Consider the following 27,455-nt stretch of genomic DNA (forward strand, 5'->3'; position numbering starts at 1 on the left):
AGTTTCATGACATTACTTTGTTGTTGCTGCTGTTGTTTTTTATCATTATTGTTCTTGTGTTCTTTCTTCTTACTCTCATCCATCTCGCCTCCGCAAACCAGAACTAACCCCAAAATAATACCCTAGCTGACAAAATAAGTTTCTTTTGATTTGTTTTGTTGTTGACCCTCTCCCCATCACCTTCACTGACGTATCAAGAATATTCCTATCAAAAGAATCACTTTTTCTGCTTGCAATACTCACACGGTTGCAAGCGCAAGGCAGTCGATGTCGCTCGATCACCTCTTTCGTTGTTCAGTTGGAAGAAGCACTTACAACAACGTATAATTATTTGTTTGATGCATCATCTATGAATCCCAAGCTTTAAAAAAAACTTTGACTGTTGTTTTAGCCTGTGTCGACAATTGTCTGTGTCATGTTTAGTGTTTTTGTTAACTCTTCTTCCCTGCCCGCCAACTCTCACCCCTACAGTTTCTCTGGAAGAGATGGTGTCGTGTTTTAGTTTTGTATGGTGTGTGTGTGTTGTTGTTGTTGTGTGTGTGTGTGTGTGTGTGTGTGCTGTGTGTGTGTGTGTGTGTGTGTGTGTGTGTGTGTGTGTGTGTGTGTGTGTGTGTGTGTGTGCTGTGTGTGTGTGTGTGTGTGTGTGTGTGTGTGTGTGTGTTGTGTGTGTGTGTGTGTGTGTGTGTGTGTTTTCCCTTTGTCTGTCTATGAACGATGCTTCTCACTCACTAGCAGTAACATCACTGTGGCACTGGAATCAAATGATACGCTTTGTTATTTTAATTATCTATCCATCGAAAAGAGAGAGAGAAAGAGAGAGAAAAGATCATTTGACCATTTACCCCATGCACCCCCATCTCCTTCCCTCCACGCTCTCCCTCCCCATCTGCATAGAAATTAACTCATTCTGTTCTCTGACACACAGCGATGGACAGCGTTACAGCCTTTGGCATTATCACATATGACCATGAACTGAAGGTTGTGATCAAACTTGCAGATCTTCTCTATGTATGTGTATTCCTCTTCCATGTGAATTATCTACAAACATCTACAGCTACGACGTTTTCTTAAATCATTGACAATCTCCTCGAGCTTTCAAGTTGTTATCTTTCATTATTTTAACATTTGTTGTGCCTTTTTCAAACTTTTTTTTTAAAATTGTTGTTTGTGACGAAGATCTTAATATTTACATCTCTCTGTGAACAAAATGGGGTATTGTTTTCCTTGGATATCAAAACGAAACAAAGATGCATGATATGACAAAATGCACATGACCCGTGCTTTTGTTGTTGTTATTGTAATTGGTGGAAATAAGAACTATTTTCTTACTTAGGACTGCATCTGGTTTATTTGCAACCATGTCAAGTTTCATTCACAACAAAATAACTCGATGATATCACAGTGTATTTCTTTCTGGATTATTTAAGGTAAAGATAAGAAAATCCAGTTCGGATTTTGCCTCAGAATGGGTTTCTGGATGTCTGCATGCTTTGCAGGTGATGGAACTGACATCTCAAATGTTTTTTGTTGGTTTTGGTGTTTGTTTGTTTTTTTGTTGTTGTTGTTTGTTTTTGTATTTTCCTGACTGCACAAATGTAAAAAATAATCATCACCACCACTATCATTATCATCATAATTAATCTTTTTTAATGTAGTGAAATATTGTGCAGTAGAACACAATGCTCTGTACACACTTCACTCACACATTTCATGTACATGCACACACACACACACACACACACACACACAGAGAGAGAGAGCCTGTAACACAGTGAAGAGAATGCTTGGCAAAATGAATGCCCTGAGGTTGATTTTGATATCCCCATAATTTGAGGTTTATTTCAAATATCCCCAAAATGTCGATGTCTTGAGACCGATTTCAAAATATCCCCATAATTTCTATGTCTTGAGAATGTTTTTAAGTGTATCCCCATAATTTCTGTGTCTTGAGAATCATTTTAAATATCCCTATAGTTTCTGTGTTTTGAGATTGAGTTCAACTATCCCCATAAATTCCATTGCACAATTATTTTGTGATTCCACCATTCTTCCAGCACAATGTACAGAAAAGGCTGGGGGTTGGAGGGGTGGGAGGGGGGATGGTTTTTTGTTTTGTTTTTGTCTGTACATGTTTTTCTGTGACACTGTCTGCTGAAACATGATTTTGCTGGAGTTTATTCTTTTCCAATTTTATAGTTTTTTTATTTCTCAGATTTTAAAAAAAAGGGAAATAACTGCCAATTCTCAGGTATTAAGAAACAGAAAGAAAATAACTGCCAACAAATGTTTTTTCATTCTTTTATAGCTCCGATTCCCCCTTTTCAATATTGATCTATGTTTTTATATGAATGGAAAATGCTTTTTTTAATGTGATTATACTTGTGTGTGTGTGCATGCGTATGCATGAGTAGTTGGGTGCATATACTTTTTTTTTTTTTTTTTTTAAATGAGTAATGCTTATATGTAAAATGTTTCACAAGATGCCTTATTTAGAATTCTCCAATACTGGTGCTTGATATTCAGTCTCCTCAATGTTCCTGCATGGATCATTTTTCTTTCATCCTTCTGACAGCAATTTATTTTGCTTTAATTCTTTTTTTTTTCTTTTTAATGGGCTACAATTTCCAGCTGATTATTTTCATGACGAGCCCAACACTCGGCTTATATCACAGATTGACATAAGTTTACATTTGGGCCTACAGCAAAGTGAGAGCTGTATTATCAATGGTTTCTCCAGTCAATGGGAAACCATTTACAGCTTAGTCTTTTGTGAAGGACTATGACTCTCAAACTGGGAGGCAAAATTGCACTGGCTCTTAGTGCTGCAGCCTTGTGGGCTAGTTGGCCTTTGGGAACCATCCCAACGCCAACTGTCCTAAAACCCTCTTGGCCGAGAGAGTGGGGATGTACTTGGGCAAGACACTCTCCACTATAATCAAATTCTAGCCCAGATAGTCGGGACAGCAGTTGCCTCCTCTGCCGTTCTGATGGTCATAGTCGGACACGACTGACTATCATATATATATATATATATATATATATATATTTTCATGACGGATGAGAGGAGAAGCCTAGTGGAGGGGTTGGGAGGGAGGGGGGTCATTCTCAAATCATGTGTGTATATTATTAACATTTTTCTTAAACTTGCATCATGTTACTTCAAGGCCTACTTTTTTTTTTCTTGGTGTTGTCTTTTGATCAGTGTGGTTGCAGTTCTTTTCTGCTGTCAAGGTAAATACCAATGTCTTTCGCATGTTCTGCTACGTTTTCTTCTGTGCTGCTCACAGTGCGATACTGTGCTTTCCTGTTACAGAGAGAAGGTGCTTGTTGTTTTTTTTACACAGTCTATGCATTTCACACTTTTCTTTACTGTCAATGCATTTTAATTATGCACAAACTTGAATCCTCTTTATGAAAAGATGTATTATTGTAAGTGGGGTTTTTTTATTTGTTTTGTTTTTTCCTTTGCACCTATAAAGAATTGCTTTGTTTTTTTTCTTCTCCCATATTCTGAAACAGGAATTTTTTTTTTTTACACATTCAGAAACAGGATTTTTTTTTTCTTTTCACATTGACAAACTTTTTCTTTATACTTTATAAACAGCATGAATATTGATTTGTTTTTAAGAAGTTGCCTGACTTACAGATCTCCTTTCTTGAGGAGGGTGATGATTAGTGGTCACTAACATTCCTCGCCTTCCCCAAGATTGGAAATCTTCCAACACTTGTCTCTGCAACTCTTGTTTTACCAACAAAAGTGATTTTTTTTTTCTACAGAATTTTGCCAGACACAACTCTTTTCTTGTCATGGGTTCTTTTATGTGCACAAAGTGCATGCTGCAGACAGAACCTTGTCTGAAAGACCAGCACCCAGACCACCACTCAAGGTGAAGTGGAGGGTAAATAAAAATTCCAGTCAAAATATGGACACTTGCTTCCTAGTCGGACGTTTTTCCACTCTGCCACTGCTCCGGTTTGCTGATCATGCTAACACACTAGATTTATATATTTCTGCATGAACTGATTGCTTTGCACATGTACTTGAACATTTATCTAAATCCTCGGTCTTGATTCTGCTTTAACAAAACCAATGGGAAGGGTGTCAGTCACTGATTTATATTTAGCCTTTTTTGTATTAATACTCTCCTGTTGAATCCACCACTTTATTTCTTTTTTGACTTTATTGTTACAAGTGCAAATTGGAAAGAACAAAGGAAATATTTGATTTGTTGAAAATAAAATATTCATTCATAGCCATCATGCACTGACTTTCGTATTCATTGTGAAGAAACCTTGATCACAGCTTGTTTTGTCCCTGCTCTACAATTAATACTAGAAGTCCGGGCACAAATAGTAACTATGCCTTATCAATGATACTGATCAAAACTATAATTTCAGATTTTAAATACATCTCTGAATTCTTTAGAAAAATGTCATTTATAATGATGATATACATTTATCATTGTGCCTAATCCAATACATGTCCATCATTCGTAATCCACTATATGCATGCATGCAGCATTATGATTACACACACACACACAGAACGGGAACAGAATCAAATCAACCAAAGTGGGACAAAAAAATTGTTTTAGCATCACGTTTATTTTCATTCACACACACATGCACTCACACTGATACAGTCATACACAAGCACAAGTGCATATATACACGAGTACTTACACATGCGATAGCGTGCGCACACACCCCCATTCAGATACACACACAGACAGAGACACACGCCTGCTGTTCCATAAAAAAAAAAGAAATGATGCTGTAAAATGACAAAAGTTGACATGTTCCTAACAAGAAATAAACACGAAAACACATTTCTTTAAGAGAGACATGATTATTTTCTTTGTCCAATTCATATCTTCTTCCTGCCCACTGCCTTCCCAACCCAACCTTATCAAAAGAATCCACCCCATCACATCTCTCCAAAATCATAATCCACTAATATATCAATTTCCTATTCTGCAAATCCCATCATTTTTCAATGATTATACCACTGTATTTGTGTCTCTCAAGCATTTAATGTTTTGTTGGAGGTGTTTTTTTGGGTTTTTTTCAATCACAACATAAATCAATTCAGCAGCAAACTGCCTCCATCGACTGCAAATGAAACGAATCCCAAATTCCCTGGTCATGTGTTACCCCTCATGTTCTCTTCACACAGCACAGTTTCAGTTTCAGTAGCTCAAGGAGGTGTCACTGCGTTCGGACAAAACCATATACGCTACACCACATCTGCCAAGCAGATGCCTGACCAGCAGCGTAACCCAACGCGCTTAGTCAGGCTTTGAGAAAAAAAAAAAAGGGGGAATAAATAATAGATAAGCTTACATAAATAAATAAATAAATAAATAATAATTATAATATAGAAAAAGGTAGTAGTAGTAGTAGTAATAATAATAATAATAATAAATAAATAAATAAATAAATAAAATTTAAAAAACATAAATAAATAAATAAATAAAAAATTAAAAAATAATAAAATAAAAAAAATTTAAAAAATAAGACAACAATGATGATAAATAAGCAAATAAACACAGCACAACTGTTGTATTGCACATTCTTCCTAAAAAAAAACTAAAAAAAACAAACAAACAAAAATCAACAGAAAAAGGAGACAGAAAAAAAAAAAATTTAAGTATAGACAATCGCTAAAGTGAACATAGAAGATGAGGATTCTGTTTGTTTTGAAGGTCTCCATTAAACAAATTATGGGTAACACATAACAAATATGAATTTTTTGTTGTTCATTTTTTTTTAGGAGGAGCAAAGACAGATAAGAAACATGAAATTAAGCAAACATTTTTTAAACAAATACCACATTTTCACTCCACGAGTTCAAAAACTGCAGATCTTTGCGACACTGGACCTCTGGAGCCCATGATAACATTGCATTGTGCTGTATTGTTTCTGCTGAATTGTTCAGTATTGTACCGTTTTATATTGTTCTGCATTACTTTTGTCACAACAAATTCCTCTGCTGCACACAGGACCTCAGTTTCTCTTCTCATCATTTCATTAACCAGCACACTGGCGTGGTCAAGCGGAAGAAAGAATAAAAATCCTGGTGCGTATACGAGATTTGAACCCATGGATACCCGTGGACTTCCTAGTCAGGCACATTACCACAAGGCCACCGCTCCACTTAGCATGTCGCAAGTATGAACACCCCCAAAGAAGTCTAATCCAAGATCCAAACTACTGGACCTTTCAGGTGTCAGCCTGCAGGTCGTTCAACTCAAACTGTACTTTGTACGACTAATCCATGATATACTTTTGTGATACGCCATCCACAGCGATCCGGATGTCCAGGCTGCGAGGGTCATCAGCGTTCTTGTTGACCTTTATACTGCCCTCCAGCACTTGTCCTGCACATGAAGATGAGAATCATAATAATAATAATAATAATGATAATAGTGCATTTATAAAGCACTTTCGAAACTCTCAAAGTGCTTTACAATAACAAGTCAGACGTAAAGCACAAAAGCATGCATAATGATAACAGTGCATTTATTTGTATTTCTTTTTATCACAACAGATTTCTCTGTGTGAAATTCGGGCTACTCTCCCCAGGGAGAGCGCGTCGCTACACTACAGCGCCACCCATTTTTTTTGTATTTTTTCCTGCGTGCAGTTTTATTTGTTTTTCCTATCAAAGTGGACTTTTCTACAGAACTTTCCCAGGAACAACTCTTTTGTTGCCGTGGGTTCTTTTACGTGCGCTAAGTGCATGCTACAAACAGGACGTCGGTTTACTGTCTAGTGTCCAGACCACCACTCAAGGTCTAGTGGAGGGGGAGAAAATATTGGCGGCTGAGCCGTGATTCGAACCAGCACGCTCAGATTCTCTCGCTTCCTAGGTGGTCGCGTTACCTCTAGGCCATCACTCCACATAAAGCACTTTCAAAACTATCAAAGTGCTCTGCACAGAAGCATGCATGCATGCGCACATGCACACACACACACACACACACACACACACAAACACATGTGAAAGAAATAGACGTGGATCCACAGAATAAAGATACAGAATGGAGTGTCTGGATTATGGAGAGACACCTTGAAAAGGAATGTTTTCTTAGATCTGTTTTAAAGAAGAATGCAAGCACAGGATTGTGACGGACTGAAAAAAGGCAGGGAATTCCTGGCTTGTACAGCTGAAGAGCTAAAAGCTCTCATCTTGTGTTTGTCATGGGGATAAGGAGAGAAAGAAAGAAGACACATGTTGTGTTTGTCATGGGGATAAGGAGAGAAAGAAAGAAAGAAGACAAATTTCTTTTTTTTTTTTTCTTTTTTTTAAGAAACAAGTATTACATATAACTAAAACTCAATGATACATATTCAGTAACAAATACAAATTGTCGCTCTTAAACATCAAACAAACAAATATAATAAGAAACAAGTATTACTTATAACTAAAACTCAATGACACATATTCAGTAACAAATACAAATTGTCGCTCTTAAATATCAAACAATAAACAAATATAATACTGTTGCTCTTTACAAGTTCAATGCCTTTGTCATACACACCAGCACACACAGACTGTTATATGTACTCACACAGACACACCAGTGCACACAATGGTACACATGCACGAACATGCCAACACACACGGCGGTACCCGTGCACACATGTGCACGCACACACACACACAACACACACACACACACATCCTTTCAAACATACGCACATGCACTTGTGCACACCCATGCACACACACACACGCCCACACAAATATACACTGTCGCACACACACTATTACACACCTCAACACACACAAAATGCCTACCTTTGGAGACAGTGATGCTCTTTTTCAGCAGGAACAGGGTTTGCTTCCAGTGGGTGCTGGTGCTGGCAGGCCCCGTGCTGAAGTGGACCTGCAACCACAACATCCCCACACTGCAGCCAGCTGCCCCAACCACCCACCTCACAGGCCTGGCTTAAGGACAAGGGATAAGGGTCCCTTAAGCCTTTTTACAGCTACAGGGGCAGTGGATTAATGTTTAGCGTCTTAGGCTCAGCAACGGATGGGGTCCAGTCCTTTCCTTCCTTAATCCTTTGAGCCCGGAGTTCCTGAGCAATTTTAACCCTTCTGCCAGAGCTCCTGAGCCCAAATTTGCAAATAACTGGTATTTAATGTGTCACGGCAGATATAAAAAGAGTGCCCTGACTACCGCTTTACCGGTGGTAGAGAAAAATGACATAATGCCTAGCCACCGGTTGAGCGGTGCGTAAACACTTGTGTCGTGTTTTGCTATTGGTTGACTTATATTGAAATTGATCTTTTTTATCCAAAGCACATGCACAAAACACAGTGAAAAAGCGCGGCCATGTTGGTACCACATTCGCTGATGTCAGAATATTACGGTTTTTCTGATCAGCTCTTCAATATAAGTCAAACAATAGCAAAACACGACACGAGTGTTTACGCACCGCTCAACCGGTGGCAAGGCATTATGTCATTTTTCTCTACCACTGGTAAAGCGATGGTCAGGGCTCAAAGGGTTAACCTTCTCTGGCAGCATTGTTAACACGCTTACCATTCTCCCAAAGCTGGACTGGAAAATCAAACTGAGCGTCCAGCCATTCAGATGTGATGATAAACCAAGGTCCCGTGTGCACTCAAAAAGAACCCATGGCTACATAAAGTGTTGTCCTCTGGTAAAATTATGTAGAAGAAATCCATTCTGATAGGTACACAATTATGTATGCATGCACTCAAGTCCTGACTACCGCCTTGCGTTATTCTGCTGGTCAGGTGTGTGGTGTGGTGTGGTGTGTAAGGATCACACAGTGATGCCTCCTTGAGGAAACTGAAACTAAAACTAACCCTCACTGACTGAAGTCGGTACCCACTCACACATTCAACTGAGCAAAGAAAACTGGATTAAAGTGCCTTTCCCAAGGACACAACACCATTCCCAAAAGGAGCCTCAAACCCTGATCACTGGTGAACACTGGATCAGAAGTCCAGCACCTAACCTATTCTAACATCTGGAAACCCTCTTCTTCGACCAGCATTCAATATTTAAAGCTAACTGAAATCATGGCACAACAATGAACATAGATCTTATGCCTTTCACTCATGACCACAGTTTCAGCTGTGACTTGTGAGCCACTGCATAAAAATAATCAATGGACAGGCTGATCACTGATCGCCGAAACTTCGCCACGGTGGCTGCTGGCTGGCTGGCTGGCAAGACTGATGATGAAGCAAAGTGCAAAACCAGATTAGTTTCCTTCCTTGTCCAGAAGTTTCATTTCATGGTTACCTGTTTTGAGCATCCCGCCTCAAATCCTATATCGAAATAGCCAACGAAGCCATGGAGAGTTCCGTCCCTTTGGCATGTCATGGAGAAGGAGGACTTGAAGTTCACATCAGGCAGCGTGCAGGTGTTCACGTCAAACTCCTGCACACAACAGTGTACCATGTAGATGTTTGTATAAATCATCAGGCAGTGTGCAGGTGTTCACGTCAAACTCCTGCACACAACAGTGTACCATGTAGATGTTTGTATAAATCATCAGGCAGCGTGCAGGTGTTCACGTCAAACTCCTGCACACAATGTACCATGTAGATGTTTGTATAAATCATCAGGCAGTGTGCAGGTGTTCACGTCAAACTCCTGCACACAACAGTGTACCATGTAGATGTTTGTATAAATCATCAGGCAGTGTGCAGGTGTTCACGTCAAACTCCTGCACACAACAGTGTACCATGTAGATGTTTACATAAATCAAGGTAACCCCTGCCCCTTCTCCCTCTCTCTCTTTCTCTGTTGGTGTGTGTTTCTGTGTGTCTGTGTTGTGTGTGGTGTATAGTGTGTGGTGTATAGTGTGTGGTGTGGTGTACTGTGTGTAGTGTGGTATGTTTGTGGTGTGTGTGCGGTATTGTGTGTGTGGTGTGTGGGGGATGGGTGTGTGTGGGGTGGGCATGGAGTGCATGCGTGCATGCACATGTGCTTGAATGCACATGTGTGTATGTGAGTGTATGTGCACATGCACGCATGTGTGTGTGAGCACATTCACGTCAGGCATTTTGTATCAAACTCCAGGACATCGTGAAAGCACATCAACTTCAAGGTAACTCTGAAGGTAACGGCTAAAGGACCTGTAGCCTTTTGTGCCCATCAGGGCATGAATTTTCATCCACTGGGTCTTGGGCTCAGCATTGAAAGGTGGGACCCAGTCTTCTCCTTCCATTCTTTTAACCTTCCTCAACCAAAGTCAGTCTGCCATTTTAACTTCAGTCAGTATGCCATGTTAACTTCCCCAACCAAAGTCAGTCCACCATTTTAACTTCCCCAACCAAAGTCAGTCCACCATTTTAACTTCCCCAACCAAAGTCGGTCCACCATTTTAACTTCCCCAACCAAAGTTGGTCCACCATTTTAACTTCCCCAACCAAAGTCGGTCCACCATTTTAACTTCCCCAACCAAAGTCGGTCCACCATTTTAACTTCCTCAACCAAAGTCAGTATGCCATTTTAACTTTCCCAACCATAGTCAGTCCGCCATGTTAACTTCCCCAACCATAGTCAGTCTGCCATGTTAACTTCCCCAACCATAGTCAGTCCACCATGTTAACTTCCCCAACCATAGTCGGTCCGCCATGTTAACTTCCCCAACCATAGTCGGTCCGCCATTGTAACTTCCCCTACCATAGTCAGTACGCCATGTTAACTCTCTCCGGACGAAGGAATGCGTGAGCATTCCTACAAAAAATGTATTCGGTTTCAGATGACGGAATGGAATAGCATTTTCAAGAAATAAAAATCCATCACGCGCTCTACACGTGATTTTGTGATTAGCCAAGCAGAGTGCACTATTCTGGGTCACTCCACAATCGAATGGTATGATTGGCCAGCCTGCCATGTGTGGCCCGTCTGGCACACACGCTGACAAAGTCACTGACCAGTCGTCTGCTCGCGTGCCAGCCTGTTAGCAAAGCGGGCTCTTCTCAAAATGTTGTGGTGCGAACAAGGCAGCGATGGCAATGTTTTAGTGTTGCCGAAGTACTTGAAATGCTACAAACTGAAGGGTCGGACACTGAAGAGGTGGATGATGTCAAAGAAGAAAGTGAATTTAATGCAGACAGCGAGCATGGGTATGATGATTTGGGGTGAAAAATTGGCATTATTTTCTACGTATGGCAAAACTGTAAAAATAAGATGAGAAATTTGATTTTTTTTTTTTTTATGTAATCGCTCAACACGTAATAAACCAGTTCTGAAAGTTTCATTTTCTTACTCCGTATTTTGTATTTTTGTAATTTTTTTCCAAACCCTGACAAATGGGCCGTCTGTGGGGAAAAGCATGGGAGAAATCTTGTCGTCCTGAGTGAGTTAACTTCCCCAACCATAGTCGGTCTGCCATGTTAACTTCCCCAACCAAAGTCAGTCCGCTATTTTAACTTCCCCAAACAAAGTCAGTCCGCTATTTTAACTTCCCCAAACAAAGTCAGTCCGCTATTTTAACTTCCCCAAACAAAGTCAGTCCGCTATTTTAACTTCCCCAACCAAAGTCAGTCCGCTATTTTAACTTCCCCAACCAAAGTCAGTCCGCTATTTTAACTTCCCCAAACAAAGTCAGTCCGCTATTTTAACTTCCCCAAACAAAGTCGGGTGCCCTTTCACACCCGTGTGGAGTGAGGAAATCTGGAGTAAAGAGCCTGTCCCAAAGACACAACACCATGCTGAAACAGGGGCTTCAAACTCTGATCAGTGGTGAACACTGGATCAGAAGTCCAACAGCTTGCCCATTCTTCCCCATTGTCTCCAAACTCTACTCTAGAATCTTAGAAGAAGAAAAAAAAAAACAGCATTCACACTCAATCACAGTCACTGTGACAAGATGCCTACAGACCCAACACTCGGCTTATATCACAAATCGACATGAGTTTACAGATGAGCCAACAGCAAAGTTAGAGCTGTATTGACAATGGTTTCTCCATTGCAATGGGAAACTGCTTACAGCTGAGTCCTTTGTGAAGGACTATGACACTCAAACTAGGACGTAAAATTGCACTGACTCTTAGTGCTGCAGCCTTGGAGGCTAGCTGGCCTTTAGGAACCATCCCAACACAGACTGTGCTAAAACCCTCTTGGAAGAGAGAGTGGGGATGTAACTTGAGCAAGACGCTCTCCACTGTAATCAAATTCTAGCCCAAATAGTCGGAACAGCAGCTGCCTCCTCTGCTGTTCTGATTGTCATAGAAAGATACAAGTGACTATCATACGCTGTACATGCACTTCAAGACTCACTTTGATCAGACAGGGTGAAGTGATCATCTTGCCATCACCTATGACCTCCACAGCCGTCTGGGTCATCACCTCGGCCTTGAGACAGGACATCTTGAAACCGTAGACGTCGTTCCAGAAATCCACAGCCCTGGCTCGCAGAGCGTCGTCGCAGATCCCCGCCAGCCACATGGAACACTTGTCTGGGTACACTGCAACAACATGGTGATGACAGGGTAGTGGTGTTTGTTTCTCTCTGTGTGGAGACAGTAGTAGTGCTCAACGTTACATCTTTCCACTTCTGAGTGATGTTGGATGACAAAAGGAGAAAAAAAAGGTGAGATGGAAGAAGGGAGTGGGTAGAGGGATGGGTGGTTAAGGAACAGATTGCAATGTAACCCTTGAATGTGTGTGTGTGTGTATGTGTGTGTGTGTGTGTGTGTGAAAGAGAGAGAGAGAGAGAAAGAGATTATTCTCTGTGTGTCAGTGTGTGTGTGCGTCTATGCGTGCATGTGTGTGTGTGTGCATATGTGAGTAAATGTGTGTGTGTAAGAATGGGTGTGCATGCATGTATGACAGTATGTATTTGTGTGTATTCTGGTGTGGTGTGCATCCTGTGTTTGTGTGTGACTGCGAAGAATAGAGCGAGAGAACTGCACAAGTGTATTGGCAAGGCTGTATCTTACCTTTGCCACCATCTGCCAGGTACTTGTTCCGTGCGCAAATGACAGTATCCAACATAGACTCAAACAGCAGAAAATATCCCATCCACTCTGAAATTATTATATCTACCTGTGCAAAAAGAAAAAAAAAAGAAAAAAAAAGCAACATTCATTACTCTTATGTTGTCTTGTCTATCTTATAATTTTCAATCAACTGAGTCAAACAATGAACACACACACACACACACACACACACACACACATTCTCTCTCTCTCTCTCTGTGTCTCTCTATGAGTCTCTCTCTCTCTTTGTCTCTCACCCCTCTTTATAAAAAGCAACATTCATTTCCAGTATGTTGTCTTGTCTATCTTATAATTTTCAGTCAACTGAGTCAAACAATGAACACACACACACACACACACACTCTCTCTCTCTCTCTCTCTCTCTCTCTCTCTCACCCCTCTATATACATGTCTCTCTCACACAATCACATTCACTCACTTGTGAACACATAGAAGCACAAAAACTGCAAACACACCAGTGCAACTAAGATACAGGAAGCACATCCACACAGTTTCATTAATCGTATCAACTCTCACCGTCTATCACCACAAGGGTGAGCTTACACACACACACACACACACACACACACAGCACACACACACACACACACACACACAGAGTACACACACACACACACACACCACACCACACACCCACACACACACACACGCACACGCATGCACACGCACACACACACACACACACAGAGCACAAACACTACCTTATCACAGGGTAGCTGTACCCTGTCCATCCTTCCCTTGAGGAATGTGATTTTCCCTTCCAGTCCATTTTCTCTGACAAAAAAAAAAAAAGAGAAAAGAAGTGAATCCCCAACCAGAATAAAGAAATGTTTTTCAGAACAAAGTAGAAAGTAAATAATATAAAAAAAAACATAAAAAAAGATTTTTTTTAACATATGTAGACACACACACAGAACAATTAAAGCTGATATCTCTAACAAGACAATTAACCATGACAGCTTAAAGTTAAACAACAACAAAAAAAACAAAAAACTTGACAATTCTTCTTCTTCTTTTTCTCTTTGGGTTATTGTCTGTACACTACAAAGTGGTTTTGACACATACATATTCATTCATTTCAGTACACAAAAACAAATTCATACAAAGGACGTGGAGAATCGGTGAGCGAACTGACATGGCAGGGGGTGTATTGAGAAAGAGACACACACAAAAAACATCTAACTGTGGAAAACTAATGAAAATATCAATACTGATACACAGGCAAACGAACTTCCACCCCCTACACACTCGATATATTTTTTTGCTTAAAAGAGATCACACTTACCAAGTATACATTACAGCAGAAAAGATTAAAAGAGCAGGGGCTTACAATTTATAATGCACAGTACAATTACAGTGATACTACTACAACCGACATAAGTTTACATTTGGGCCAACAGCAAAGTGAGAGCTGTATTATCAATGGTTTCTCCAGTCAGTGGGAAACCATTTACAGCTTAGTCTTCTGTGAAGGACTATGACTCTCAAACTAGGAGGCAAAATTGCACTGGCTCTTAGTGCTGCAGCCTTGTGGGCTAGTTGGCCTTTGGGAACCATCCCAACGCCAATTGTCCTAAAACCCTCTTGGCTGAGAGAGTGGGGATGTAGTTGGGCAAGACACTCTCCACTATCATCAAATTCTAGCCCAAATAGTCGGAACAGCAGTTGCCTCCTCTGCTGTTCTGATGGTCATAGTCAGACAGGACTGAATATATATATATATATATATATATATATATATATATATATATATACTACAACCACAACTGGTGTTTTAGCTGGTAGAACCCAAGCCATACACAAAAAAGATAGCAACTTATAACCTGAAAAGTATGGTTCACACAACTAATTCCCTGGTCAGAAACATGTACAAATCTAGTGTCTGAATGATACTTGTCAACAAGAAGAGAGAGAAAAAAAAGATTCAAGTTGTTACCATATTCCTTTTAACACATCTGTGCTAGTTTTCTAGGTGTTGGCATGTCAGAAATATGCACGTAACAAAGAAATCTGTTCTGACTGCTTGCTTCTGACACAGAAGTGAATCAAAAGTGCTATTAGTATTACTAACTTAATGTCATTATGCTATGACTGCACAGATTCAGAATTTTCTAAATTTCCAATTCCTGATCTGGAATCCTCGTGCAAAATTAGTGTGTGACACATGTTCCTGATCGGGAAAGTTTGGGCAGGAGAAAGATAACCGCGTTACCTTGCAATGTCCATGGCACTGTAAATGATGTCGGACTGGTCGACGCCTATCACAAGACCTGCCCCCGCCTTGGCAGTGAACATGGACAGAATGCCGGATCCACATCCGACATCCAGAACCGTCTTGCCTTCAAACACCTGAGGGTTGCCCAGGATGAAATCACGGTAGCCTTCTGTGCGTACTTTGTCCTGTGGATAAAAAATGGCAAAACTGTCGACGATTTTGAGGCGATTTGTATACATGTCTGAGTTGAATGAGTTCTGTACAGTCATGCCAAGTAGGAGCTTCAAACTTTTACATATCCACCAACACACAAACACAGTCACCGAGTCTTTCCCTTGCAAATAAGGATATACACACATGCACTCTCTCCCTTACAAACCTACAGACACACAGACACATATACACGTGTAGCCACCACCACAGCAATAATCACACAACATATTTTGGCCAACCAAAAAAATAATAACGTATGTGTGCTTCTTGTGTTCTTTATTCTTGTGGAGTTACTACTGGCTTTGTAAATGTCACTTTGATTCTTTTTTAAACCTAATTTCATGGTGATATTTAAGCTCATAGGGCAAAAACATCAGATCAGATTTCTTACTTACTGCCAAACATAACTCTTTTTCATAATGATAAATATAACTGGCACTATATATGATGTATCATTTATCTCAGATGCTATCATATCAGACATACAACTTTTTACTTCAATAGAAATCATAAGTTTTTCTTTAAAAAAAAAAATCTGGTATGAGGACTTTATTCCCCTTGAAATAACAAAGAGGCTAGGACAGTAGAGAGAACAGGATTAGCAACAAAGAGCAGTAGTAGTGAAATGAACAGATGTCCAAATGACAAGAGGCCACACACGCTTTTGAACAAAACATATCACCACGAATCTACGGACCATCAGATTCATCCCTGATGTAAACAACGTATACAGACTGCAGCTATGAAGTGTACCCGCATCATTACCAAAACAAAATTTCTCCATGCTGGAAACTACCCAAATTCAAGATGTTCTGGGCCGGATTTCCAGCATACAGCATATGCCGGAAGACTTGCACCCCTACTTTTATATGTACTGTTTTTACCTCACCATGTGCTGATGTAGGCTGCAAAACTTTTCAGGGGTGTGCATGCTGAGTATGTTCTTGTTTCAATAACCCACTGAACGTTGACATGGATTACAGGACCCTTAACATGCGTATTTTATCTTCTGCGTATGTATACACATGAAGGGGTTCATGCACTAGCTGGTCTGCATATATGTTGACCTGGAAGACTGGAAAAATCTACACCAGGTACGCCGATCAAACTCGGGAAACTCAGGTGAAAACCTAGCAATCAAACCATTCAACCTGTCTGTTTCACTTATTAAAACAAAACAAAACAAAACACACACACACACATTCAGAAACACTACTTACTTGCCAAAACATCCTTCATAAACTACTCATTACCTGAAGCATTTCAGCGTGAATGTCGACATTGCCATAACCAGAGAAGTAGCTCTCATCTTCTGCCAGAGACAGTTGCTCCACAGAACTTGTGGGAGCACTGTCAATCTCATTCTCATCAGCAGCCACATGGTTGTTTCTGTGACGGCGACGATGGTCCTCTCTTGGGCAATCACCCCCAAGTCCCATCAGATCTTGGGCCCTTTTCCTGAAAAAGTAATTTTTTTTTTAAATGGTAAAAGGTTCAGATTAAAGGTCCTACAGCTTTTCAAGGCCATCAGGGCACTGAATTCATATCCACTGTGTCTCTGGCTTGGTATAGGAAGACTGGACCCAACTCTCCCCTTCCGCTTTTTTAACCTGCCCCCCTTCACCGACTAAGTCAGGTACCCCCATTTACACCTAGGTGGAGTGGGGAAAACCACAGAAAAGTGCCTTTCCCAAGGACACACAACATGCCGAAACAGGGCCTCGAACCCTGATCACTGGTGAACAATGGATCACAAGTCCAAAGCCAGCAGTTAAATCCAATTTATCCCAACAGATCTTGACCCCCTTTCCTATAAAAGCAAGAACACCAATATCTAATTAGTTGCGGACAAATTCCAAGATAACTTGTAACAGTGGTGGTGTGTCCATCGAGATCGATGATGACCATCGTTGTCATCCAGCTGGGGAATGGGGGGAGGGTGGTGGTGGGGTGGGGGGGAGGATGCTCATGAATCTATCTGTGAATGCGCAGATGGCTGAATAGTCCAATCTGCGCACGAAATGTTCGCTGACAGTTGGGGCAGACATAGACAGGCATACCATTGTCAGGGAGCTTGTTTGCCCGTGACTTTCTGGCCTGCCTCTTCTGAACAGCTGCAGCAGTCCTGTTGGTCTCGCACAACTTGGCGCCTTTGTGCACAGCAGCGCGCCATTTGTCACGGTCCACTGCAGATTCCTCCCAGGAGTCAGGGTTGATATCAAACGCTTTCAGAGACACTTTCAGAGTATCTCTAAAGCGCTTCTTCTGACCTCCGTGTGATCTCTTCCCTTGTTGCAGCTCGCCATAGAAGAGCCTTTTGGGCAGCCGATGGTCTGGCATGCGCGCCACGTGTCCAGCCCAGCGAAGCTGGGACTTCATCAGGATGGTGAAGATGCTGGGAAGGGTGGCTTTTGCGAGCACCTCTGTGTCTGGGGTCCTGTCTTGCCACTTGATGTTCAGTAGCTTCCTGAGGCATGTTGTGTGGAAGTGGTTCAGCTTCTTGGCATGTCGTTGGTACACTGTCCAAGTTTCGCAGGCGTACAGTAGTGTGGGGAGAACTACTGCTCTGTAGACCTTTAGCTTGGTCTCAAGACTAATGCCTCTTCTGTTCCAGACATTTGCATTGAGTCTACCAAAAGTTGCGCTTGCTCTTGCAATCCTGACGTTCACTTCATCGTCGATTGTCACATTTCGTGACAGTGTGCTGCCAAGGTATGTGAACCGCTCCACCGCACTGAGTCTCTGACCGTTGACTGTGATGTTGGGCTCAACGTAGGGTTTCCCTGGGGCTGGCTGATGGAGAACTTCAGTTTTCTTCGTGCTGATGGTAAGGCCGAAGTTCCTGCTGGCAGTGGCAAACTTGTCGACGCTGAGTTGCATGTCAGCTTCAGATCCAGCGTTGAGGGCACAATCATCAGCAAACAAAAAGTCTCTGATGATGTCTGTCATGACCTTCGTTTTTGCTTGAAGCCTTCTGAGGTTAAACAGCTTGCCATCTGTTCGGTACTTTAGGCCGATTCCAACATCGCCATCTCTGAAGGCATCAGTAAGCATTGCAGAGAACATGAGGCTGAACAGCGTTGGAGCCAGGACGCAGCCTTGCTTGACACCATTTGTGACAGCAAAAGGAGCAGATGTTTCGCCATTGTCCTGGACTCGAGCCTGCATGCCTTCATGGAATTGGCTGACCAAGGAAATAAATTTCCGAGGGCATCCGTACTTGGCCATGATCTTCCACAGTCCCTCTCTACTCACGGTGTCGAAGGCCTTAGTGAGGTCGACATAGGTGGAGAACAGATCAGCATTTTGCTCCTGACATTTCTCTTGCAGCTGCCTTGCAGCAAACACCATGTCGGTGGTTCCGCGCTCTTTCCGGAATCCACATTGGCTCTCAGGCAAATGACCTTGGTCAAGGTGTGCTGTGAGGCGGTTTAGTAGGATCCTGGCAAGTATCTTGCCTGCGATGGAGAGCAAGGAAATGCCCCGATGGTTATCACAGGCTTGCCGGTTCCCCTTTCGCTTGTACAAGTGAATGATAGATGCATCTTTGAAATCCTGGGGGATCGTCTCTTCTTTCCACATGAGTGAGTACAGCTGATGGAGCTTCTCAGTCAGCACAGTGCCTCCATCCTTGTAGACCTCTGCTGGTATGGAGTCTGAGCCAGGTGCTTTGCCACTGGATAGCAGACGGATTGCTTTCTGGGTCTCAAGAGGTGTTGGCGGATCGTCCAGTGCTTCGTTGATGGGGACTTGTGGGAGACGGTCTATGGCTTCATCATTTATGAAGGAAGGGCGATTTAAGACACTGTTGAAGTGCTCAGCCCAGCGTTCGAGAATTTTCTCCTTCTCGGTGATCAAGGTATTCCCATCTGCACTGAGGAGGGGGGATGATCCTGAGGATGTGGGGCCGTAGACTTCTTTTAAGGCATCATAGAACCTCTTCATATCGTGCCTGTCAGCATATCCCTGGATCTCATCAGCTTTGTCACTCAGCCACTTATCCTGCATCTGGCGTAACTTTTGCTGAACAGTCCTGCGGATGGCATCGTACGCATCCTTTTTTGATGTGGACTTTGGGTTGCTCAGGTAGGCTTGATGCAGACGGCGTTTCTCATCCAGAAGCTGCTTGATTTCATCACAGTTTTCATCAAACCAGTCTTTGTGCTTTCTGGTCATGGGTCCCAGGGTCTCTGAAGCTGTACTATAGATCAGCTCACGCAGGGTCCTCCAGTCAGACTCCACATTCTGGTTTTCCAGAGAGGCGGATTCCAGACGATCTTCCAGCAGCTCCACAAAGGACTGTTTGATGGTGATGTTTTTCAGCTTAGCGATGTTAAGCCGTTTTGGAGCCTTCTGGCCTTGGGGGCGTCTCTTGGGCTGGATTCGAATATTCAGCTTCGAGACTACAAGGCGATGGCCTGTCCAACACTCGGCGCCGCATACTGTCTTTGTTACACGTACATCTTGCCTATCCCTTTTCCTGACGATGACATAATCGATGAGATGCCAATGCTTTGAGCGAGGGTGCATCCATGACGTCCTGTTACGGGTAGGGAGGCAGAAAACTGTGTTGGTTATCAGCAGTTCGTGCTCTGCACAGGTCTGAAGCAAAAGCAATCCATTTGGGTTGCAGTGGCCCACACCGTGCTTTCCAATCACTCCATCCCAGGAGATGTAGTCAGAGCCAACTCTAGTATAGTGTTATCTAACGCCAACTTCTGAGAATCCTTGTAACAGCGAACTCTTGAGTCTAAAACTCATGCACATCCACATTTTCCCAATCTGAACTATGTTTCGTGAGTAGCTCCCCTTTAACTGTCTTCCATTCTTTGTTTCAATCGATTTGACAGTCTTTCTTCCAACTCTAGTGTTAGTAATGTAAAAACCAAACCTGAGATATATAACAGTGAAAGTCATTCAAGAAGTTTTCATTGACAGCAACAATGAAAAGGAGCCAAATGATTCAGATTTTAGCCCAAATGCTGACAATTTTAATGCAGCAAGTAAACAAACAAAAGCTTAATCTATCTCCTATTGTAAGCCACGTTTTACGTCAATATGTCTTCACAATAAAAACAAAGAGGTGCTTTTTGTCCCACCACATGTTTTTTTAACCAAATATTCTGGGAAGCCTCAGGCCAGGTGTGCTGTTGGCTTGAGGCAGCTGTGTACTAAATGGAATACATGAACTATGTCGTATCAGGTCCCAAAGAAACAAAAACACCAGTACTAAAATCAGCTGATAAATCAAATAAGTACTAAAACATCTAAAAAGGACAGAAGTACAAGTCATGGTTCACAATTCACCTGACAATGTTCAGATCGCAAACAGCTCGCTCCAAGTTGGCTTCCAGCGCTGCAGCTTTTGCTTCTACTTCACTCATCTGTTTGAGCAGAGCCTGCAGATCACTGGCCTTCATCGTTACCATTTCACTGGCTGTCTCTCCATCAGGCCCCGCCCCGGAGGCCTTGGATGCTCCTCCCACTACCATCACCTCACCAGCAGAACAGTCCTCCAGTTCTATGTCTGTAAAGGTTAAAGACATGCATCATCCTTCAAGTGGGTACAGAAATAAATACAGAAAATAAAGCAAGACCCCAATTCAAATATCTAATCATCATCATCATTATCATTGGTACAACGATAAAATGAAATATGACAACTGTGTTTATAAATTATAAACTACAAATGGAGAAAGTTTACAAAAACTGTTGATTGTAAAATAAGACTCACTTTTGATAAAAGGCATACTTCAGACCGTTGGTCTGTGTTCAGGGACTGTGATAGTTGGAAATGACAATGGGGGTAAAAACAAAACTTAAGAAAAGTTATGAGTATTAATCAGTAAAGGGAGGCAAAGATGAACAGAGAAGTGAGTAGAGTTCAGGTTATGACCATAAAGAGTCACAGGAGGTGGGAGAAGAAGTCTAGAATGGGAAGGTGGGATGGGGGTAAAAATGAAGCAGGTGGATAAAAATGGAGCGGTTGGGCGAAAATGGAGTGGGTGGGAGAAAAAAATAAGGCTTGGGGTGGGGGTTAGAGGAGAGAGAAAATGTACAGAAGGAAAGGTAATGAAACTAACTGAAAGGAAAGGGAGAGCAGTTAGTGGTTAGATAGGGGAGGGGGAGGGCTGGTGATGCCACTGGTCACTCTCGTGTTGAGGCCTGCTGGGTGGAGTGTGCCATGGCGGGCAATTACGTGGGATGTGATGTCATGTGTTTTCTATAGGCCCTGCCAAGGCGGTTCTGCCACATGGCTGTGGTACTGACACGAGTGAGACTGTGGTGTTGGGGGTTGTTGAAGTGTTGACCGATAGGGGCCTTGTGGTCAAGCTTACTAATTAAAAATGTTCCATAAAGCAGCCAGATTCACCAACATAAAATTTGCCACACAAGGTGCAGGTCAGGATGCACACTATGTTGATGGACCTGCAGTTGAGTGTGGACCTCACAGAAAACTTTCCTACAGGACCGGTGAATGTTCTGGAAGGAGTTAATGAAGGGACAGGTTTTGCATTTGATGTTGTTACAGGGATTACACACATGGGGTGTGGGAATATGAGTCCTGGGTAAGGATGATCGACCCAGTATGTTCCTAAGGTTCTGATCCTTCTTGAAGACAATGAGGGGTGGCTTTGGAAAAATGGCACGGAGTTCATACACACACACATACACACACACACACAGACATCACATCACATCACACACGCACATGCACACGCACAGTGAGAATGCCTACCGAACTGGAGAAGGAGATCCTCAGGGTCGACAGGCTTCATGAAGGAGTCCTCGCTCCAAGGGCATGAGGACACACCATGTCCAGGATGCAGCTGACTCAGGGCCTCAGGCGTCGGGTGCTGGTTCGTAAGAAAGAAAATATCTAATCAAATTAATAAACAATGAGGCCATAAGCAGCATTGACTTGAAGTTGTGCACCTTGTGAATGAAGAGAGTTACCACTCTTTTCTATTATCTAATCAAATGATGAAAAATAGATGCATGGCCAAACCTTACCCAAGTTCTTTCCTCCAGGGTTCTCACCGATGTGAACAGACACAATTCCATTCTTTTCCAGATCTTTTCCAGACCAGACTGATAAATTTCCACACCAAACAGAAATAGGAAGCCAAACCGAATATCATCTGCCACACTGCTGACAAGAAAATTGGTGCATATCAAAGTATCATTGTTCAAACTCACCGCTTTTTGCTTGTTCATTTGTTTGTTTGTTTTTTCTAAATACATTAAGCTATGTATTGAACAGTACTTTTTGAGGGTTATATCAAAATTCCAAGATTTTTCCAGCTAAAAAGCAAAACATTTTTTCCAAGACTAATCCAACCCTGGAAATGGTTCCCTCGTTCTTCCAAGATTTTTTTCAGACTTCCACACTGTAAGTGTAACCCCTATTAATCACTAATAATGGTTAGTAAAGGTTGTGTCACCAGATCTCACCCCATAGTTGATAGTGCTATGGCCTCAAATGGGAAGACTGGGTCCACACAGTCAATGATCATCCACTTCATGGACATATCTTTACTCAAATTTCCTTACCAACACAAGTGTCTGTATCTCATGGCCTGGATGATGCAGGGATACATACTGAGAAAGGAGATGTGCGTGTGTGTGTGTCTCACTATATGTGTGTGTCTCATTCTGTGCGTGTGTGTGTGTGTGTGTGTGTGTGTGTGGGTGTGTGTGAGTGCATGTTTCATTCTGTGCGTGTGTGTGCGGGTGTAATTGCGTGTGCGTGTGTGTGTTTATATTTGTGTCTCACTTGTGTTCGTGTGTGCATGTGTGCATGCGCACATGTGTGTAAAGATCCTCACCTGTGACCTGATGAAGTTGATCAGTTTGATGTAGCCTATGCAGTCCAAGGACCACCGCCCACAGAATGACAACACGTTAAAACTGTGATGGCTGACACAGTGTGAGAACACCTCCCTGGCCGAGTTCAAGACACTCTCACAAAACAGACACTTGACAGGCCCCAGAAGGAGGTCTTCATTTCCTTCTCCGACTTCGTCATCACCTTCATCCCATCCAATATCCTCTTCCTCATCATCAATGACTTCTTCGTCATCGTCATGTTCCATGTTATCGTCCACAAGGGCAGGCACGTCCATGTCATCTGCAGCGAGAATGTTGTACACATGTACTGATGACGAAGACACATAATTTAAAAAAAACTAAAAGGGGGAGAGGGGATGGGAAGGTAGAAGGCTGAAAATGAAAATGCATAAGCGTTTGCAATTGCGTGTTTTTAGTACATTTTAAAAGTTTTGATTATGCACAATCACTGGGACTAAAGTGGAGGCTCTCATTCAATCTATATCTCCATGATTCACTCACTCCGGACAATGGGTCCGATCAAGGCCCTACTGTTTACAACTGTTTCAGATGAAGGAGCCTGATCGGAGCTTTATGTTTTGAATAGCTGGGGATTCTTTGGAGTGGCAAATTCTTTGGGAATTTTTGGAGTGGCACCTAACTTGCATAATGACGTCATAAGTTATAAAATATCTTAACTGACTTCCACTCTCCATTGCAACCAGTAAATGCTGAGTCTGTACTTTGTTCCTGTGCTCACGAGCAGGAGAGTAATTTTCAAGGTGACTGATTCATGTGAACATACATGGCATGCACGGCAGCAATGCAGTCTGTATTGGGCCAGATTGTCTACACCATGGGTGCAGCTGACAAAATCAAAAAACTGAAAAGTTGGGGTCCGGGTGGGGTACACAAGCAGAGCCCTGTTAGGGGACGGGGGAGGGGGATCAGGGGGACGCATGCCACCCTGAAGATGAACCAGAAAGAGGCTTTAACCCTTTCACCGCCAAGTTCGCATTTATGCACAGGCGTGGCAGAGGATCCATGTCAATGAAAGGTGACCGTTCATTGGTCTGTTATCCATGAACCTACTGCTCTTAATGTTCAGTGGTAGGATAGGCCATATTTTCAATACATCGCAGGGGGAATCCCCAGCTATTCTTGGCCACTGTCTTTTCTGTGTTTAAACCACAAGGGAATTTTGTACTCTAAATTGACTGGCGGTGAAAGGGTTAAAACAACAAAGGGCATTTGGAAGGCTCTCCAGCCATCAAGACTTTTTATTTTCAAATAAAATTTCATCCCAAGAAAAGCATCTAACAAAGTGCATGGTGAATCACTAAATTGGTTATTATCAGTAATTTGACATACATAAACTGAAAAACAACTCAAAAATGATTTTTTTTAAAAGATCTTGAATAGTGTGCATGCATTTGTATTGTTTTTAGATTTCAATGCACATGTGTGTGTGTGTGTGTGTGTGTGTGTGTGTGTGTGTGTGTGTGCTTGTGAGTTTTCAACACAACTGTGTGTGTGCAGACGATAAAGAGAGACAGACAGAGTTAAGGGAGAGAGAGAGACATACAAACAGACTGACAATGAGAGAGGGGGGGGAGGGAGAGGTGGGAGGTAAGAGAGAAATTTTGTATGTGTGCACATATTGTATGTGCATTGCTTTCAGTACAATTCTGTGTGTGTGTGTGTGTGTGTGTGTGCACGGGCATGTGCATTTGTTCAATTAAACTGGATGTGTTTGCCAGAAAAAGAGAGAGAGAGAAAGAGAGAGAGACTCAGAGAGAGAGAGAGAGAGTGCACGCACGTGTGTGTATGTGTGTGTGTATGGTTTCAATTCAAAAAGAGAGAGAATGAGCGTGCATGTGTTTGTATGTGTGTGTGTTATCAATTCAGCTGTGTGTGTGAGGGTGTGAGCGTGCTCACAATAGTCACATGTATGAATTTGAAGGACACACAGAGAGAGAAAACTTAAAAAAAGAGAGAGTGTGCGTGTATGTGTGTGTGCATGAATGTGTATTCTTTTCCAAGTAAGTATTTGAATGTGTGTACATACGTGTGTGTGTGCATGCAGGCATGCGCATTCAATTCAGTTCTGGTGCATGTGTTACTTAGATAATTTGGCTATAGATCTCAGATCTACTGAAGTACACTGACTCACCATGAACTATCTGTGCCTCTGCCCATCATCATCTCCTAACCTAATTTCTGAAAAAGCATTGACAACAATTGCAACAAAGTTGTTGTTTCAATCCCAACAAAGTTACTTGTGCACAAGTGGCGAAAGTTTGCAACTTTGCTGAATTAACAGAGAGTTAAACAGATGTACCCTGGCCCTAGTGGCTTGACACTAATAATGACAGGAATGGAGATCCAGCACGCTAGCATTTAATGACTTATGTGTATTTGTGTGTGTGCACACATTTGTGTGCGTGTGCGTGTGTGACTTATGTGTATTTGTGTGTGTGCACACGTTTTTGTGCGTGTGTGTGCACACATTTGTGTGCGTGTGTGTGCATGTGTGTGCGTGTGTGTGTAATTTGCTTTTCACAGTGATACAACACGTGCCATGTTGGGATAGCCTTCCATCATGATCAGCATTTTGACAACTGCAGACTTCGATTTTGGCACTCTGACAAGTCTTTCTCCTCTCAAAGACTGAAGTCTTCACAATGCAGCAGGGTCTACAAACGACACTTTCAAAAGAGTACTCCCGTTTTCATTTCTGACAGATCATCGGCAAATGATAAAAAATAGCCCATTCGCTTTCCCCAACCCACCCCCGAAAATGGATGCTCCGTATATCAATCTAAAAAATTGTTTCCCATGCCTAGATGAAAGAGTTGCACCCATGCAATACACAGGGGCAGAAAATCATTGTTTGACATGTGCAGAAAAAATAATGAAATACAAAGCTAAATTAAGAAAACTGAAAAGACATTTTTTATATCACACACACACACACACACACACACACACACACGCAAACTATTCTCTTCTTGTCAGCATGGACAATAGTTGAATAGTTGGTTTTTGTGTGTTTGTTAAATCAAAACAGGCATCATTTCACTGTAACGGTGTAAGTCACAAAGTGTTATGTTAGCACCACTGAGGATACTCAGCAAAACAAACTGGGTCACTTTTGGTGGGTGGACTCAATGTTATGTTGCTCTGATACAGTTATATACCTCCGATACACTTATAGTTACAGTTATCAATGTGTTATTTGTCTAAAACTGGTTTCAAGTTCAGCCTTAGTTTTTATTCAAAAGGTGGCAGAGTCAGTTACTTCTTTTCTTCATTTTTTTTAAAGAACATAATGCACACAGTCACACACACACACACACACACACACACACAGTTCAAACTTTGTGTCTGTGACTGTGTGTGTGCGTCACTCTGTGTGTAGGGAAAGGGTTGTGGGGGTGGGGGGGGGGAGGAGGAGGGGGGAAATCCACATTTCTTCCCCTCCACTCCTCTGTGTGACTGGCAGAGTGAACAGCCACGCCTTGTAAACTACTCACTCCATCTTGAGGGGGAAATTTGAGGATATTGCCCACTGATTCTCAGATCAGTGATTTTGCTCTGTGTGTGTGTGTGTGTGTGTGTGTGTGATCCGGCCTGCAGGGGTTGATGATGAAAATGTCTGAATGTTCCAAAACAATCTGAATTATTTAATTTAACAAAAAATGTTTCTGGCAGGTGTCTGTGTCCTCTCACGCTCTTTCACTGAAAGTCCTGAATCCTGGCATGTTTCTTTTCTCTCTCAGAACCTTTCGATCGTAATCATAAGCCAAGCTTGCGTAACAAAACGCAATGAGATAAAAGGCGTGATCAACTGTCACAGTCACAGTGACACCGACCACCTGGTTACATTTACTAATCACAGACAAATAAAACATCAGCCCCCCTAACCTGAACCTGAACCTGAACCTGATAAATAGCTTTTTTTCTTTTCTTTTTTTCCCAAAATTCAACTAACAATTGACCGACCCTACCTGGACCTCACTTTTCCAAATGCAGTATGTGTTTACATAGGCTCAGTGTACGGGAAAAGAATATGTCAGAAGATAAACACGATTCGATACTATAATGGTATGTGTTTCTCTCTTTTTTCACAAACACACGTGCACACTCACCACCTGATGCCATTTTGGGTCAAGACTATTATAAGTACTTCCGGGT

The 27,455-nt window shown here is 42.1% G+C and overlaps 1 protein-coding gene across 2 annotated transcripts; it reads right to left on the reverse strand.

Annotated features, from left to right (window-relative positions):
• Positions 1-4,584: 4,584 nt before the first annotated feature.
• On the reverse strand, positions 4,585-27,422 carry LOC143298142 (protein arginine N-methyltransferase 3-like). 2 transcript variants are annotated; one of them, XM_076610872.1, is made up of 12 exons: positions 27,410-27,422; positions 23,258-23,559; positions 22,168-22,285; positions 20,736-20,955; positions 16,682-16,886; positions 15,213-15,400; positions 13,702-13,774; positions 12,941-13,046; positions 12,279-12,466; positions 9,288-9,425; positions 7,805-7,892; positions 4,585-6,380 (listed from the first exon to the last, which is right to left on the reverse strand). In XM_076610872.1, the coding sequence occupies exons 1-12, from the start codon at positions 27,420-27,422 to the stop codon at positions 6,271-6,273; spliced, it is 1,749 nt and encodes a 582-aa protein (XP_076466987.1). In that variant the 3' UTR covers positions 4,585-6,270. The 2 variants fall into 2 exon arrangements, with proteins under 2 accessions (XP_076466987.1, XP_076466988.1); XM_076610873.1 differs by lacking the exon at positions 27,410-27,422 and adding an exon at positions 25,432-25,481.
• Between the last annotated feature and the right edge of the window lie 33 nt (positions 27,423-27,455).

This window comes from Babylonia areolata, chromosome 23 (assembly GCF_041734735.1).
Source record: "Babylonia areolata isolate BAREFJ2019XMU chromosome 23, ASM4173473v1, whole genome shotgun sequence".
In the NCBI taxonomy this organism is placed as follows: Eukaryota; Metazoa; Mollusca; class Gastropoda; order Neogastropoda; family Buccinidae; genus Babylonia; species Babylonia areolata.